Raw genomic sequence first — 18,473 nt, forward strand, 5'->3', positions numbered from 1 at the left:
TCCCGTCTGGAAGCAACAGCCTGCTCAGCCAATCACTGACTGAGGGCGGACTGACATCACTGGATAGGCTGTATTCTCAGTGATGTCACCGCTGATCTCTAGTGATGGATAGGCTGTATTCTCAGTGATGTCACAGCTGATCTCTAGTGATGGATAGGCTGTATTCTCAGTGATGTCACCGCTGATCTCTAGTGATGGATAGGCTGTATTCTCAGTGATGTCACCGCTGATCTCTAGTGATGGATAGGCTGTATTCTCAGTGATGTCACCGCTGATCTCTACTGATGGATAGGCTGTATTCTCAGTGATGTCACCGCTGATCTCTAGTGATGGATAGGCTGTATTCTCAGTGATGTCACCGCTGATCTCTAGTGATGGATAGGCTGTATTCTCAGTGATGTCACTGATCTCTAGTGATGGATAGGCTGTATTCTCAGTGATGTCACCGCTGATCTCTAGTGATGGATAGGCTGTATTCTCAGTGATGTCACTGCTGATCTCTAGTGATGGATAGGCTGTATTCTCAGTGATGTCACTGCTGATCTCTAGTGATGGATAGGCTGTATTCTCAGTGATGTCACCGCTGATCTCTAGTGATGGATAGGCTGTATTCTCAGTGATGTCACTGATCTCTAGTGATGGATAGGCTGTATTCTCAGTGATGTCACCGCTGATCTCTAGTGATGGATAGGCTGTATTCTCAGTGATGTCACCGCTGATCTCTAGTGATGGATAGGCTGTATTCTCAGTGATGTCCCTGCTGATCTCTAGTGATGGATAGGCTGTATTCTCAGTGATCTCACCGCTGATCTCTAGTGATGGATAGGCTGTATTCTCAGTGATGTCACCGCTGATCTCTAGTGATGGATAGGCTGTATTCTCAGTGATGTCACCACTGATCTCTAGTGATGTATAGGCTGTATTCTCAGTGATGTCACCGCTGATCTCTAGTGATGGATAGGCTGTATTCTCAGTGATGTCACTGATCTCTAGTGATGGATAGGCTGTATTCTCAGTGATGTCACCGCTGATCTCTAGTGATGGATAGGCTGTATTCTCAGTGATGTCACTGATCTCTAGTGATGGATAGGCTGTATTCTCAGTGATGTCACCGCTGATCTCTAGTGATGGATAGGCTGTATTCTCAGTGATGTCACCGATCTCTAGTGATGGATAGGCTGTATTCTCAGTGATGTCACCGCTGATCTCTAGTGATGGATAGGCTGTATTCTCAGTGATGTCACCGCTGATCTCTAGTGATGGATAGGCTGTATTCTCAGTGATGTCAGCACTGAGAATACAGGGGAACGAGGAGCAAATAAGCGCTGATAGCTCCTCACTGTCGGCCTGTGGAATAGGGGCTTCAGTGCTCTTCCTCCCTGAGTGTATTACTGCAGAATCCATCCCCTTCACATCTTATTATCTTCTCTTCTTGGCTTCGTGTCAGGATCTGGCTGAGTCCTCTGTATCCCAGACTGCCCGAGGGGTCTTCATCATTAGCCGGAGAGTCAGTCACCAACTTCAGGGCTGACTTGGTGGCTTATCTGAGCGCCTACAACTCGCCGAGCCTCAGGGAATGGACAGATATCATTAAGCAGCACGATCTGTCCGAGACCAGGTCAGTATGTGATGGGGGCTCCGTGTAGTGACACATGATGGAACATGATAGAGGAGACGCTGATACATTGTTCTTATGGTGATTGTATTACAGGGTGTATCTGGTGGGATCCACACCCGGGAGGTTCCAGGGATACGAAAAAGACAAATGGGGGCACTTCCGCCTAAGAAAGGTGAGTAAGCTCCAGAACCAGCCATAATACTTACCTGATGCGTCCTGATCATCTATCATCTTTGTCTTTCTTCACTTTGTAGATTTTAAGGGAGAAGTGCAGCCCCATCGCTGGCGTAGAATCTTGGCCTGTGATTGGTCAGTTTTCCAGCATAGGCTCAATGGGGGCCGACCAAAGCAAGTGGCTGCACTCTGAATTCAGTGAAAGCATGAAGACCCTGGGGAAGGGGGTGAAAACGCTGCCGCACTCCGAAAACCCCCTGCAATTGGTAATGTCCTGAGTGATATCCCCTGTACATGTTTCCAGTCCCCACTCATCTGTTCACTACATAAGTCCCTGTGCTCATACATTACATGATCCTGTACTGATCCTGAGTTACATTTTGTATTATACTCCAGAGCTGCACTCACTATTCTGCTGGTGAGGTCACTATGTACATACATTACATTACTGATCCTAAGTTACATCCTGTATTATACTCCAGAGCTGCACTCACTATTCTGCTGGTGGGGTCACTGTGTACATACATTATTGATCCTGTACTGATCCTGAGTTACATCCTGTATTATTCCCCAGAGCTGCACTCACTATTCTGCTGGTGGGGTCACTGTACATAGATCACACCTCTCTTTCTCTTATCCGCCATGTTGTTATGCGATGGCGGTAATGGGACATCTGTGATGTTTTCTCTTTGCAGATCTACCCATCTGTGGACAATGTGAGGACCAGCCTGGAGGGATATCCTGGTGAGGAGACTGCAGCCCTGTCTGCTCCATTATAGGGATGCCTATAGAGCAGTATGACCCCAGTATAGCAGCCAATGTCCCTGCATTATTTCTTTATATTTTGCGGGATTCTCAGTTCCGCCTTGTTTCGCTCTTTGTGTTTTGCAGCGGGGGGTTCCCTGCCGTACGGGATCCAGACAGCTCAGAAGCAGCCCTGGCTTCACACATACTTCCAGTAGGTAACACTCTGCCATAGAGGCAATTATCATTCCCTGCATGATTTAAAGGAGCTATAAAGGCTCATGCAAATAAACCTTAAAGGGGATGTCAATTTTAGCAACCAGTATGTTTATATTGTACCAGTGTATGAAAAGAGAACTCTGCAAGTAGTCTGACCTATACTCATGTAACCTGTGGTAATCCCTGCACTATAAGCGCCTGTCCTTCTCTTTACAGCAGGTGGAAAGCAGAAACTTCAGGTCGTAGTAGAGCCATGCCCCACATCAAGACGTACATGCGGCTGTCACCGGACTGCCGGCAGCTGGCATGGTTCTTAGTTACAAGGTACAAGGGGGGGGGTGGTATACACTACAGTCCTGCAGTCCTATGTAACACCACAGATAACACAGTGATATCTCTGAGTACAGATAATGTAGTAGATGTCACCTGCAGTCCTATGTAACAGCACAGATAACACAGTGATATCTCTGAGTACGGATAATGTAGTAGTCACCTGCAGTCCTATGTAACACCACAGATAACACAGTGATTCTCACTGTTGGTTGTTGAGGAGATCCATTACTCCCCTGGTCTGGCAGGTGCCGTACTATTGGAATCCTGCTGGTCACATGACCCTCCTTGTATTGATCTCCCCTGTAGCGTGGCCCCCTGTATTTGCGGCTCTCATTGTCCTGACACACAGCGTCTCCACAGATCTATACGTCATTATGTAAGCTCCACTATCCGGCTGTGCAGCGGTAACCGTGCCGGCTCTGCTCTACTCGGGAATTGATTGATTTGCTTGTTTCACGTTGCAAATAAATAGAAGAAAGACAATAAATCTCGGCGCTCGCAGCTGAAAATCGCCAATAATTTCCTGTATCCGCTGATCGCCCTGGACATCCCGCCGCGCTCTTGTTGAAGTCTCTGTAATTTAACACATCCGCTGCTTCTTACCCAGACTGTGCCGGCCCGGCTCCAAACATTCTGTCCGCTGTCAGCCGCCATGTCATAGCCGGAGAGACTGTGACCGTATTATGGCCGCACCATTCTAGTAAATACTCCTGCGGAGATGGTGATGACCTTCTAGAAGCTTCTCCCAGCTGTACACAGCATCTGTGGAGCTCCGCCACGGTAACTATTGGGTTTCTTGTCTCCACTCTTACCAACGCCCATTTACTCCTATTACTTTGTCCTGTCTCTGAGCTCTACAGGCAGCTCATTCCTCCTCCACACACTCCTGTCTCTGAGCTCAATAGTCAGCCCTCCCCCCCCTTCCTCCTCCTCCTCCTCCACACAGTCCAGTCTCTGAGCTTTACGGGCAGTCCTTTCCTCCTCATCCACACATTCCTGTCTCTGAGCTCTACAGGCAGCTCTTTCCTCCTCCTCCACACAGTCCTGTCTCTGAGCTCTACAGGCAGCTCTTTCCTCCTCCTCCACACATTCCTGTCTCTGAGCCCTACAGGCAGCTCTTCTCTCCTCCATACAGTCCTGTCTCTGAGCTCTACAGGCAGATCTTTCCTCCTCCTCCACACGATCCTGTCTCTGAGCTCTACAGGCAGCTCTTTCCTCCTCCACACATTCCTGTCTCTGAGCTCTACAGGCAGCTCTTCTCTCCTCCATACAGTCCTGTCTCTGAGCTCTACAGGCAGATCTTTCCTCCTCCTCCACACGATCCTGTCTCTGAGCTCTACAGGCAGATCTTTCCTCCTCCATACAGTCCTGTCTCTGAGCTCTACAGGCAGCTCTTTCCTCCTCCTCCACACGATCCTGTCTCTGAGCTCTTTTTTTATAGGTTGCTGTTCCTTTAAGTGCTGCATGTTCTGTAGAGGCTTGTTGCATGCGGAGGCTTCAGTCCATCTCAGCTGGAGTGTGGCTCGGTGCTCCTCATGTCTGTAGCGCTCCTCTTATCCCAAGTTTCCATAGAGATGGCAGCGAGATCTCCTGCCATCTGCCATTGATGCCTCTGTTTAGTTTTCTTTTATTTGTAGTTGTATGAATTAAGAGAATAAAGCAAAGTGACACCCTGAGCAATAGTCGGAGAGCAACGCCATTAACCCTTAGAATTGGGGGGGGGGGGGTGCTAGGAGTGGGAGGCCTAAGGTACTATGTAATGCTATCATCTGCATGGGGACAAGTACCTGGTGGGTGGGACGGGAATAGATGACTATTTATTGCCAGGAACCAGGCGGCCGCACTCCACCGAGATGCAAGGGCAGGGAGATATCCCTCCTGACCCCCCCCCCCCCCCCCATGCAGCTCTTCAGAGCCCGAGGAAGAGGGGTGTAAGCAACTACCAGAGCCGCTGCTTCCAGACTCCTCTGTCACCCTCCACTCTTGTTCCCTTTCTCCTTCAGACCCCTTAGGCCGCCTCTGTCCCTTTTCTTCTAGACTCCCCTGTTCCTTGTAGATTTTTTTATTCCCGCTCCTCCAGACCCCTCTGTCCCCTCCTGCAAACTCCTCTGTCCCCCTCGAAGCTCCTCTGCCCCCCCTCCTCCAGACTCCTTTATTCCTCTTCTCCTTTTCTGCTCCTTTTCTTTTCCTATGGACTCCTTTATGATCCTCCTCCAGCCTCCTCTGTCCTTACCTTTGAGCCTCCTCTGTTGCCTCTCTAAAAGAAGTCTGGCAAAATTTTTTATCAAAGTATTGTATTGTCCCCCAACATGGATAACACGGTGATGTCACTTCCTGGATAACACGGTGATGTCACTTCCTGGAAAACATGGTGATGTCACTTCCCGGATAACACGGTGATGTCACTTCCTGGATAACACAGTGATGTCACTTCCCGGATAACACGATGATGTCACTTCCCGGATAACACGGTGATGTCACTTCCCGAATAACACGGTGATGTCACTTCCTGGATAACATGGTGATGTCACTTCCCGGATAACACGGTGATGTCATGACCCGTCTCCCAGAGCTGTGCGGGCTGTGGCTGCTGGAGAGGATGATGGCAGGGGGACACTGAGGGACATAGGGCACTGGAGGGACACTGAGCATCCCCCTGCCATCATCCTCTCCAGCAGCCATAGCCCACACAGCTCTGGGAGTCGGGTCGTGACATCACTATGTTATCCAGAAAGTGTCATCACCGTGTTATCCAGGAAGTGACATCACCATGCTATCGAGGAAGTGACATCACCATGTTATCCAGGAAGTGACATTGCCATGTTATCCAGGAAGTGAAGCCTTGATGCAGTAGTAAGTGCAGGGAAAAAAAGTACGTTATGTGCATTTCCCGTAATAAGTGTATATTGGGGATTTGTATAACTTTTGGAGGACAATATATTCCTTAAATAAAAATTTTCGCTGGACTTGTCCTTTAGGGACTGTGCTTTTCCTCCTCACACTTTTTACACTCAGTTGTTCCTCCTCTTTAATCCTTTTGTCCTCCTTCTCCAAATTCCTTTCCCCCTTTCTAAAACTCTTCTCTCTTCCCGGTACTCTTTCTCTCATCCTGTCACTCCCTCCTCCTCCTGGACTCCTTTGTCTTTCCCGCCTTCTCTGGACTCCGCCTCTACTGGACTTCTCTGTTTCCTCCTCTGGACTCTTCTTTTCCTCCTCTGGACTCCTGTATCTCCCTCCTCTTCCTGGACTCCTCTTTTCCTCCTTTTGAATTCTTCTTTCTCTCCCTCCTCTGGACTCCTGTGTCTCTTACTCCTCCAGATTCCTCTGTCTCTCCCTCCTCCTTCTTCTCTGGATTCCTCTGTCTCTTCCTCCTCCTCCTCCTCCGGGTTCCTCTGTCTCTCCCTCCTCCTCCTTCTCTAGACTCCTCTGTCGTCTCCTCCTCCTCTGGATTCCTCTGTTTCTCCCTCCTCCTCTGGAGTCCTGTGTCTCTCTTCCTCCTCATTCTCCTCTGTCTCCTCCTCTGTCTCTCCCTCCTCCTTCTTCTCTGGACTTCTCTGTCTCTTCCTCCTCCTCTGGATTCCTCTGTCTCTTCCTCCTCCTCCTCATCCTCCTCTGGATTCCTCTCTCTCTCCTTCCTCCTCCTCTGGATTCCTCTCTCTCTCCCTCCTCCTCCTCTGGACTCCTCTGTCTCTCCCTCCTCCTCCGGACTCCTCTCTCTCCCCCCCTCAGGACTCCTCTATTGGTGACAGCACAGGGTACGCTGTGCCGGTATCCTAGCAACAAGCCGCTGTTTATCTGAAGGTTCTGGTAACTGGTGGAGGGTGTGATGGAGCCTCCGTCGGCCTCTATGGGCCTCACAGACTTTACATTTTAGTGTTTCCCAACCTATGACAGAACTACAACTCTCAGCATGCCCTGGCAGTGTGTGTGGCCCCTGGTTTCATCCACCATTGCTATGTCTATAAGACCAGGCCTACTCCAAGGCTACAGATGACTTGAGGACCAGGAGTTGCCCTTTAAGCGATTTTCCTTCTGAGCACTCTGCGTTTTGTTGCCACGGTAACCACCATTTGTTGTTCTTTAAAATATTCCACTATAATAGTCTTGAGATCCTTGAGGCGCGAGTCCTGAGTATTCACCGATCATGTATCCTGGTAACCGTGTCTGATTACGGCGCTAGGTCTCGCTCCCCCTCCCTCCCCGCCGCTCTCCATTACCACTAGCACTTGTTGTGGCCGGTAGACGCGTTCCTCACCTGCGGATCTTGCGTTCGCTTTGATGTCTGGCAGCTGCAGATTTTTTCAGTAAATGGCAGAAGACGTCACGCCAGCCTCTTAAAGGGACAACGGTGCGACCTAGTGACCGCACAACGCACCCCACCCCCATACATATGGAAAATGTGGATCGTTCTAGGAGGGTTTCCCAGCCTGTGGCTGTGCAGCACTACAACTCCCATCATGCTGAAGGCTGTCAGGGCATGCTGGGAGTTGTAGTTTAGGCTGGGATCACACTTTTTATGCAATATCTTTTTTTTTTTTTTTTTTTTTTTAAGAGAAGTCACTGGATAAATGGATGCACACAAGTAAACATTTTGTTTTTTTATCCGTTTTTTGCAATGTGAACACAGCCAAACATCCCTATCACATACTCTCTCCTCTCTGCTGTGTAACGGTCAGGCAGTTGATACTTATACAGTAATCTATTATAGATGATGGATAGAAGAGGTTACTGATGCACTGAGCAAAGTGAACAGAAATGCAACAAGCGTCAGCAGTAGGGATGGTCCGAAACTGCCGAGGTTCGGGTTCGTGTGAACCCGAACGCTTAGCATCAGATTCCCGCTGTCTCCCCGCTCCGTGGAGTGGGCGGGTACAGCGGGAGGACCGCCTGGAAAACTGGGATGCAGCTTATGGCTATGGCTGTATCCCAGTTTTCCAGGCGGTCCTCCTGCTGTATCCACCCTCTCCACATAGCGGGCAGACAGCGGGAATCATTACCGAGAGTTCGGGTTCGTACGAACCCGAAACGAACAATGTTCGGACCATCCCTAGTCAGCAGCATCACAGCAAGCACTGAACAGGGGGCACTATGTTGGGGGGGATTACACAGTGCACTGTAGATGGTAGGAAAGGGGTTACTGATGCACTGGGTGTTGTGTAAGCAGAGAAACAGCAGCCCAGTCCACTGCTATAAAAAGGAGTATGTCTCTGTTTACTTAAAGTGTCACGGTCATTAAATTTTTTTTTTTGCAGAAATCAATAGTACAGACAATTTTAAGAAACTTTGTAATTGGGTGTATTAGCCAAAAATTGAATTTTTATCATGAAAAAGCAGTTTGAAGCTGTCCCCCTGTCTTCATGGTTTTCCTATGGAGAGAAGGAAATGAGACACCAAAACAGGACAACAAAGAGTTAATTTACAGCTACCTCACCAGGCTCTCTCCTCTCACAGTCACCACTGACCTCTGAATAGCTCCCCCGCTATGTAATCCTTTGTTCCCTGCTCTCTGCTGGCGACTAATCTCCCTCCTCCCCTCTCCATAGCACAGACAGGATCCGAATGATAAAAAAAAGTCGAGATTTCCTGATTGAGCAGTGGATGACAGAAAGGAGAGGAGGGGGGGCCTGGGAAAAGGCTTTTTGAATGCAGATAATGGCATAATTGCCTAATAAACCCAATTACAAAGTTTCTTAAAATGCCTGGACTATTGATTTCTGCAAAAAAAAAGATTAACGGCAGTGACTCTCTCAGTCTGTTTAGCTCACAGGGCATTGTCTAGACTGGATGCAACTGTAGCAAACCCTCAGCTGTGAGAAGTCAGTATGTGAATGAGTTTCCCTTCTGTTCATTGTGACTTGATGTATAACGACACTAAAGTACTCCCCTATACGCCTGTCTCTTGCATTGCGAGTTATGATAGCAATCTCAGCTCTGCTACATCAGTCCGGAGATCTCAGCTGTGCAGTGTCTCTCAGACTGGGGGTACGATGTACATAATTCCCCGCCGCGCCTGACGTCACCCGCTGATCTGCTGCAGGAACAATATGGGATAAAGTGCTGATCCAGGCGGAGGCAGACGGCAGTGCTCTGTCCTCAGGGCCGCAGCGTCATAGGCGACTGGGAATTCAGTGCGCTGAGGGGTCGCCGCGTGCTCATACGGGGTCTAGCGTAGGACAAGATTATTATCTGAGCTGGCGCGGTGGGGTGGCTGCCGGGGACGTGCTGTATCGCAGAGAAGTCTTACTCTGGCTTTTACAGTGATTGGAACAGAAGCCCGACGCATTTCATGGCGTTACATTGTGCCTGACAGAACGTCGTGTTGTGCATCGACCAGATGTAATGCGCCTGACCTTTCTGCGCTAAAACAATACAGCGACTGCGGGTAGTGACAGGGCAAGCGGGTCACATGACCAGTACTGATTCCTTAGCGAGGTATCGCATGGCGCGCAGGCTCTGCACCATGAGGAAGACGTTATATTATAACTTCCGCTGGTTTATGCTATTATTCCCATCGCTGATATTCATCTCATTGTATTATTTGTTTCCTTTCTTTTAGCGCAAACCTCTCCAAAGCTGCGTGGGGGTCTCTGGAGAAGAGCGGGACCCAGCTGTTTATCCGGTCCTATGAACTGGGGGTCTTATTCCTGCCATCTGCCTTTGTGAGTCCAGATCTGGAGCAGATGTGTCATCTCTATTGTTACTGAATCCATATGGGAGAGATCAGCGTTTAGGAGAGTCACTAACATAGAATATAACACAACCGCGCTGAGATGTCACCGCTGATCTCTAGTGATGGATAGGCTGTATTCTCAGTGATGTCACCACTGATCTCTAGTGATGGATAGGCTGTATTCTCAGTGATGTCACCGCTGATCTCTAGTGATGGATAGGCTGTATTCTCAGTGATGTCACCGCTGATCTCTAGTGATGGATAGGCTGTATTCTCAGTGATGTAACTGCTGATCTCTAGTGATGGATAGGCTGTATTCTCAGTGATGTCACTGCTGATCTCTAGTGATGGATAGGCTGTATTCTCAGTGATGTCACTGCTGATCTCTAGTGATGGATAGGCTGTATTCTCAGTGATGTCACTGCTGATCTCTAGTGATGGATAGGCGGTATTCTCAGTGATGTCGCTGATCTCTAGTGATGGATAGGCTGTATTCTCAGTGATGTCACTGATCTCTAGTGATGGATAGGCTGTATTCTCAGTGATGTCACTGATCTCTAGTGATGGATAGGCTGTATTCTCAGTGATGTCGCTGATCTCTGGTGATGGATAGGCTGTATTCTCAGTGATGTCACCGCTGATCTCTAGTGATGGATAGGCTGTATTCTCAGTGATGTCACTGCTGATCTCTAGTGATGGATAGGCTGTATTCTCAGTGATGTCACCGCTGATCTCTAGTGATGGATAGGCTGTATTCTCAGTGATGTCACTGATCTCTAGTGATGGATAGGCTGTATTCTCAGTGATGTCACCGCTGATCTCTAGTAATGGATAGGCTGTATTCTCAGTGATGTCACTGATCTCTAGTGATGGATAGGCTGTATTCTCAGTGATGTCACCGCTGATCTCTAGTGATGGATAGGCTGTATTCTCAGTGATGTCACCGCTGATCTCTAGTGATGGATAGGCTGTATTCTCAGTGATGTCACCGCTGATCTCTAGTGATGGATAGGCTGTATTCTCAGTGATGTCACTGATCTCTTGTGATGGATAGGCTGTATTCTCAGTGATGTCACTGCCGATCTCTAGTGATGGATAGGCTGTATTCTCAGTGATGTCACCGCTGATCTCTAGTGATGGATAGGCTGTATTCTCAGTGATGTCACCGCTGATCTCTAGTGATGGATAGGCTGTATTCTCAGTGATGTCACTGCTGATCTCTAGTGGATAGGCTGTATTCTCAGTGATGTCACCGCTGATCTCTAGTGATGGATAGGCTGTATTCTCAGTGATGTCACCGCTGATCTCTAGTGATGGATAGGCTGTGTTCTCAGTGATGTCACCGCTGATCTCTAGTGATGGATAGGCTGTATTCTCAGTGATGTCACTGCTGATCTCTAGTGATGGATAGGCTGTATTCTCAGTGATGTCACCGCTGATCTCTAGTGATGGATAGGCTGTATTCTCAGTGATGTCACCGCTGATCTCTAGTGATGGATAGGCTGTATTCTCAGTGATGTCACCGCTGATCTCTAGTGAGATCAGGCTTGCTCTAGTATTTGCTATTTCTGCCACTTTCTCCCCAGTATCTTCCCAAGATGGGTGTAATTTCCATACTATATAGGATTACTGAAGACATAAGTGGTCGCTTTAGCTTGTTTTATGCGGCGGCCTCAGATCAGGCTTAGTGAATGTTATATAGACAGTGTACAGCGCATCAGCCTACAAGGTCATCATGGGTTAAAGCCTTCTAGGTATCATTACATGGCATTGACTCAGTAAGTACTCCTGTCCTCATTACCTGCCTCCCGAGAGCCTTTACTCACCGGCTGCATTATCCACTCAGCATCTGTATACAGGAGAATTACAGCCTCATACTAAGAAAATGATACTATGTTATATCATAATGCCCTATAATTCTTACCCTGCTGTATGAATACACAGAGCTGCCAGCCGAGACCCCTGCCTGGTAATGGGGCGAGGAATTCTCAAATAGCCGAAGTGCAAGGCTTATTATGTTGTTTACGTACATAGATGCTTTGTGCACTTACAGGCCTCAACAGCAGGGGGCGTAACACAGGAGAACACTAAAGTGTCTGATTATAAACCTCTACACAAATGAGCAGATGCATAAGAAACTTTGTAATATATCTTATTAAGGTTACAAACCCACTTGCCGGATCTGCAGTGAGTCTCCTTGCTGCGTTTTTGCAGCGAGACTCGCTGCAGATCCTGGCCCTATACTTTCAATAGCAGAGAAACTTTCAATAGCAGAAAAGATTTTGTCTGCAGCCCGCCCCATTAACTCCCCGGCCGCCGGACATTATACATTACCGGGTCCCCGTTCCTGCTTGCTTCGGGGCTCCCGGTGTCTTCACGGCCCGCCCGGCCAATCAGTGCGCTGCGGCGGGGCAGCGCACTGATTGGCCGGGCGGGCCGTGCCGGGAGCCGCTGAAGCAAGCAGGAGCCGGGATCAGGTAATGTATAGCCCCCAGCCCCCGGCCGCACGATCGCCCGCAGCCCCCGACTACACCATCGCCCGCAGCCCCCGGCCGCACGATCGCCCCCAGCCCTGCAGCCCCCGACCTCACGATCGCCCCCAGCATCGCAGCCCCCGGCCGGGGGCTGCGGGCGATCATGCGGCCGGGGGCTGCGGAGCTGCGGGCGATCGTGCGGCCGGGGGCTGGGGGGCTGCAGGTGATCGTGCGGCCGGGGGCTGCGGGGCGATCGGGGCTGCAGGGGGGCGGGCAGGATATACATTACCAGTTCCCCGCTCCTGCTTGCTTCGGCGGCTCCCGGCACGTTCCGCCCGGCCAATCAGTGCGCTGCCCCGCCGCAGCGCACTGATTGGCCGGGCGGGCCGTGAAGACATCGGGAGCCCCGAAGCAAGCAGGAACGGGGACCCGGTAATGTATAATGTCCGGCGGCCGGGGGGTTAATGGGGCGGGCTGCAGACAAAATCGCAGCAGGGATGTACATCCCTGCTGCGAGTTTCTCTGCTATTGAAAGTATAGGGCCAGGATCTGCAGCGAGTCTCCCTGCAAAAACGCAGCAAGGAGACTCGCTGCATATCCGGCAAGTGGGTTTGTAACCTAAAGCAAACACTTTATGCACTATAATACTGCTCCTGTATACAAGAATATAACTACTATAATACGGTTCAGGGAACAAAAAAAGCGCTGCACCTCACACCTATGGCTGACACTAGTGCCTCTCGGCTGCATAAAAGACATGAGAATTTTGTGTATGAATTGATCAAGCCACACTGCCCCATGTACCGTGTGCAGGTATCTGATACACATGTGCACACTGTGCCGGTCAGTGACCACCACCCCCGCAGGTGTGCATTGGCAGGGAAGGGGGGCCATGGAATGGCCCTGCAACCCCCATGCCACAGGACCAGACCCAAAATGCCCCCCCAAAAAACTCCCAGCCAGCACCACCGGCGGAGGAAGCCTCCCCCAAACAGCACAAGTCTGGATAAGGTATTGCGCTCACCATTGCTACTGCAGATAGAATGGGACAAACAGGAGGGATAAAAGCACATGCACTCAGGTGTCTCCTGCTAATTGTGGTCATGTGGGTCTTCCAGGAGGAGTGCAAAACACTGAGAAAAGAGAGAAACAAAATACGGTTCAGGGAAGAAAGAGTGCTGCACCTCACACCTATGGCTGATACTAGTGCCCCTAGGCCAAATAAAAAACACATCAGAATTTTGTGTATGAATTGATCAAGCCATACTGCCCCATGTACCGCGTGCAGGTATCTGATACACAGGTGCAGCGCTCTTTTCTCTAATGTATTGCATTTTGCTTTCTTTCTTTCTTTCTCAGTGTTTTTGCACTCCTCCTGGTGAGACCCACATGACCGCAATCAGCAGGAGACACCTGAGTGCACATGGTTTTAATCCCTCCTGTTTGTCCCATTCTATCTGCAGTAGCAATGGTGAGCGCAATACCTCATCCAGACTCGTGCTGTATGGGTGTGCTAGAGGGGACAGGGTGGACACCACCAGGTAGAAAAATATGTAAAGCTGGGTGCAGCTCACTACCCTAGGTACAATACAATGTAAAAAGGAGAGAGGGACAGAAGGAAACTAGGGTAACTAAATCAAGCGCACACCAAAATAATTAAGAAAAAGAATAAACTTTATTAAGTACCAGTTGAACAAACAAATAAAAACATCTAAAATCCCCGTGAAAGGGGAAACAAACTGCAGTACCTATGGATAAAGGTGAAACTGCACTGCTACAATGTACTGGGCCAAAAGAGGCCCTCCAGGCATGGGACTCAGAAAGGGAGAAGAAAAAAATGCTCGTGCTGTATGGGGGCGACCTTCTTCGCCGGCGGTGCTGGCCAGGTTCTGGCGTGGCATTTTTGGGTCTGGTCCTGTGATATGTGGGTCGCAGGGCAGTTTTATGGCCTCCCTTCCCTGACTGTGCGCGCCTGCGAGGGTGGTGGTCACTGACCGGCACAGTGTGGACTTAGTGTAGGGACCCATGTGTATCAGATACCTGCACGCGGTACATGGGGCAGTATGGCTTGATCAATTCATACACAAAATTCTGATGTTTTTTATGTAGCCGAGAGGCACTAGTATCAGCCATAGGTGTGAGGTGCAGCACTCTTTTCTCTCCTGTATTGCAAAACTACTATAATACTGCTCCTATATACAAGAATATAACTACTATAATAATGCTCTTATATACAAGAATATAACCACTATAATACTGCTCCTATATACAGGAATATAACTACTATAATACTGCCCCTATATACAGGAATATAACTACTATAATACTGCCCCTATATACAGGGATATAACTACTATAATACTGCTCCTATATACAAGAATATACCTACTATAATACTGCTCCCTATATACAAGAATATAACTACTATAATACTGCTCCTATATACAGGGATATAACTACTATAATACTGCTCCTATATACAAGAATATAACTACTATAATACTGCTCCTATATACAGGAATATAACTACTATAAAACTGCTCCTATATACAAGAATATAACTACTATAATACTGCTCCTATATACAGGAATATAACTACTATAATACTGCTCCTATATAAAGGAATATAACTACTATAATACTGCCCCTATATACAGGAATATAACTACTATAATACTGCTCCTATATACAGGAGTATAACTACTATAATACTGCTCCTATATACAGGGATATAACTACTATAATACTGCTCCTATATACAGGAATAGAACTACTATAATACTGCTCCTATATACAGGAATATAACTACTATAATACTGCTCCTATATACAGGAATATAACTACTATAATACTGCCCCCTATATACAGGAATATACTACTATAATACTGCTCCTATATACAAGAATATAACTACTATAATACTGCTCCCTATATACAAGAATATAACTACTATAATACTGCTCCTATATACAGGAATATAACTACTATAATACTGCTCCTATATACAGGAATATAACTACTATAATTAGCTATATATTAGCCTAGGGGCACTAGTATCAGCCATAGGTGTGAGGTGCAGTGCTCTTTTTCTTCCGTGAACCGCATTTTGTTTCTCTCTTTTCCCAGTGTTTTGCACTCCTCCTGGTGAGACCCACATGACCGCAATTAGCAGGAGACACCTGAGTGCACATGGTTTTAATCCCTCCTGTCTTTTCCCATTCTGTCTGCAGCAGCTATGGTGAGCGCAATACCTCATCCAGACTTGTGCTGTTTGGGGGCGACCTTCTCCGCCGGCGGTGCTGGCCGGGTTCTGGTGTGGTGTTTTTGGGTCTGGTCCTGTGGCATGGGGGTCGCAGGGCCGTCCCATGGCCCCCGTTCCCTGACTGTGCGCGCCTGCGGGGTTGGTGGCCACTGACTGGCACGGTGTGTGGACTTAGTGTAGGGACCCATGTGTATCAGATACCTGCACGATGGTACATGGGGCAGTATGGCTTGATCAATTCATACACAAAATTCTGATGTGTTTTTTATTTAGCCTAGGGGCACTAGTATCAGCCATAGGTGTGAGGTGCAGCGCTCTTTTTCTTCCGTGAACCGCATTTTGTTTCTCTCTTTTCCCAGTGTTTTGCACTCCTCCTGGTGAGACCCACATGACCGCAATTAGCAGGAGACACCTGAGTGCACATGGTTTTAATCCCTCCTGTCTTTTCCCATTCTGTCTGCAGCAGCTATGGTGAGCGCAATACCTCATCCAGACTTGTGCTGTTTGGGGGCGACCTTCTCCGCCGGCGGTGCTGGCCGGGTTCTGGTGTGGTGTTTTTGGGTCTGGTCCTGTGGCATGGGGGTCGCAGGGCCGTCCCATGGCCCCCGTTCCCTGACTGTGCGCGCCTGCGGGGTTGGTGGCCACTGACTGGCACGGTGTGTGGACTTAGTGTAGGGACCCATGTGTATCAGATACCTGCACGATGGTACATGGGGCAGTATGGCTTGATCAATTCATACACAAAATTCTGATGTGTTTTTTATTTAGCCTAGGGGCACTAGTATCAGCCATAGGTGTGAGGTGCAGCGCTCTTTTTCTTCCGTGAACCGCATTTTGTTTCTCTCTTTTCCCAGTGTTTTGCACTCCTCCTGGTGAGACCCACATGACCGCAATTAGCAGGAGACACCTGAGTGCACATGGTTTTAATCCCTCCTGTCTTTTCCCATTCTGTCTGCAGCAGCTATGGTGAGCGCAATACCTCATCCAGACTTGTGCTGTTTGGGGGCGACCTTCTCCGCCGGCGGTGCTGGCCGGGTTCTGGTGTGGTGTTTTTGGGTCTGGTCCTGTGGCATGGGGGTCGCAGGGCCGTCCCATGGCCCCCGTTCCCTGACTGTGCGCGCCTGCGGGGTTGGTGGCCACTGACTGGCACGGTGTGTGGACTTAGTGTAGGGACTCATGTGTATCAGATACCTGCACGATGGTACATGGGGCAGTATGGCTTGATCAATTCATACACAAAATTCTGATGTGTTTTTTATTTAGCCTAGGGGCACTAGTATCAGCCATAGGTGTGAGGTGCAGCGCTCTTTTTCTTCCGTGAACCGCATTTTGTTTCTCTCTTTTCCCAGTGTTTTGCACTCCTCCTGGTGAGACCCACATGACCGCAATTAGCAGGAGACACCTGAGTGCACATGGTTTTAATCCCTCCTGTCTTTTCCCATTCTGTCTGCAGCAGCTATGGTGAGCGCAATACCTCATCCAGACTTGTGCTGTTTGGGGGCGACCTTCTCCGCCGGCGGTGCTGGCCGGGTTCTGGTGTGGTGTTTTTGGGTCTGGTCCTGTGGCATGGGGGTCGCAGGGCCGTCCCATGGCCCCCGTTCCCTGACTGTGCGCGCCTGCGGGGTTGGTGGCCACTGACTGGCACGGTGTGTGGACTTAGTGTAGGGACCCATGTGTATCAGATACCTGCACGATGGTACATGGGGCAGTATGGCTTGATCAATTCATACACAAAATTCTGATGTGTTTTTTATTTAGCCTAGGGGCACTAGTATCAGCCATAGGTGTGAGGTGCAGCGCTCTTTTTCTTCCGTGAACCGCATTTTGTTTCTCTCTTTTCCCAGTGTTTTGCACTCCTCCTGGTGAGACCCACATGACCGCAATTAGCAGGAGACACCTGAGTGCACATGGTTTTAATCCCTCCTGTCTTTTCCCATTCTGTCTGCAGCAGCTATGGTGAGCGCAATACCTCATCCAGACTTGTGCTGTTTGGGGGCGACCTTCTACGCCGGCGGTGCTGGCCGGGTTCTGGTGTGGTGTTTTTGGGTCTGGTCCTGTGGCATGGGGGTCGCAGGGCCGTCCCATGGCCCCCGTTCCCTGACTGTGCGCGCCTGCGGGGTTGGTGGCCACTGACTGGCACGGTGTGTGGACTTAGTGTAGGGACCCATGTGTATCAGATACCTGCACGATGGTACATGGGGCAGTATGGCTTGATCAATTCATACACAAAATTCTGATGTGTTTTTTATTTAGCCTAGGGGCACTAGTATCAGCCATAGGTGTGAGGTGCAGCGCTCTTTTTCTTCCGTGAACCGCATTTTGTTTCTCTCTTTTCCCAGTGTTTTGCACTCCTCCTGGTGAGACCCACATGACCGCAATTAGCAGGAGACACCTGAGTGCACATGGTTTTAATCCCTCCTGTCTTTTCCCATTCTGTCTGCAGCAGCTATGGTGAGCGCAATACCTCATCCAGACTTGTGCTGTTTGGGGGCGACCTTCTCCGCGGGCGGTGCTGGCCGGGTTCTGGTGTGGTGTTTTTGGGTCTGGTCCTGTGGCATGGGGGTCGCAGGGCCGTCCCATGGCCCCCGTTCCCTGACTGTGCGCGCCTGCGGGGTTGGTGGCCACTGACTGGCACGGTGTGTGGACTTAGTGTAGGGACCCATGTGTATCAGATACCTGCACGATGGTACATGGGGCAGTATGGCTTGATCAATTCATACACAAAATTCTGATGTGTTTTTTATTTAGCCTAGGGGCACTAGTATCAGCCATAGGTGTGAGGTGCAGCGCTCTTTTTCTTCCGTGAACCGCATTTTGTTTCTCTCTTTTCCCAGTGTTTTGCACTCCTCCTGGTGAGACCCACATGACCGCAATTAGCAGGAGACACCTGAGTGCACATGGTTTTAATCCCTCCTGTCTTTTCCCATTCTGTCTGCAGCAGCTATGGTGAGCGCAATACCTCATCCAGACTTGTGCTG

General features: G+C 49.2%; 1 protein-coding gene across 2 annotated transcripts in view; it reads left to right on the top strand.

The window, feature by feature from the left end:
- The window catches only part of TDP1 (tyrosyl-DNA phosphodiesterase 1), a 40,423-nt gene that overhangs the window by 16,740 nt on the left and 5,210 nt on the right, over positions 1-18,473 (top strand). For both annotated transcript variants that reach the window (XR_011359625.1, XM_069951214.1), the window contains exons 8-14: positions 1,448-1,618; positions 1,712-1,790; positions 1,873-2,058; positions 2,488-2,536; positions 2,684-2,750; positions 2,972-3,079; positions 9,645-9,747. Coding sequence is in view for 1 of the 2 variants with exons in the window: in XM_069951214.1 (XP_069807315.1) it covers positions 1,448-1,618; positions 1,712-1,790; positions 1,873-2,058; positions 2,488-2,536; positions 2,684-2,750; positions 2,972-3,079; positions 9,645-9,747 (763 nt within the window). In the remaining variant the exon portion in view is untranslated. The remainder of the gene's footprint in view (positions 1-1,447; positions 1,619-1,711; positions 1,791-1,872; positions 2,059-2,487; positions 2,537-2,683; positions 2,751-2,971; positions 3,080-9,644; positions 9,748-18,473) is intronic.

This window comes from Dendropsophus ebraccatus, chromosome 13 (genome assembly GCF_027789765.1).
Source record: "Dendropsophus ebraccatus isolate aDenEbr1 chromosome 13, aDenEbr1.pat, whole genome shotgun sequence".
Classification (NCBI taxonomy): Eukaryota; Metazoa; Chordata; class Amphibia; order Anura; family Hylidae; genus Dendropsophus; species Dendropsophus ebraccatus.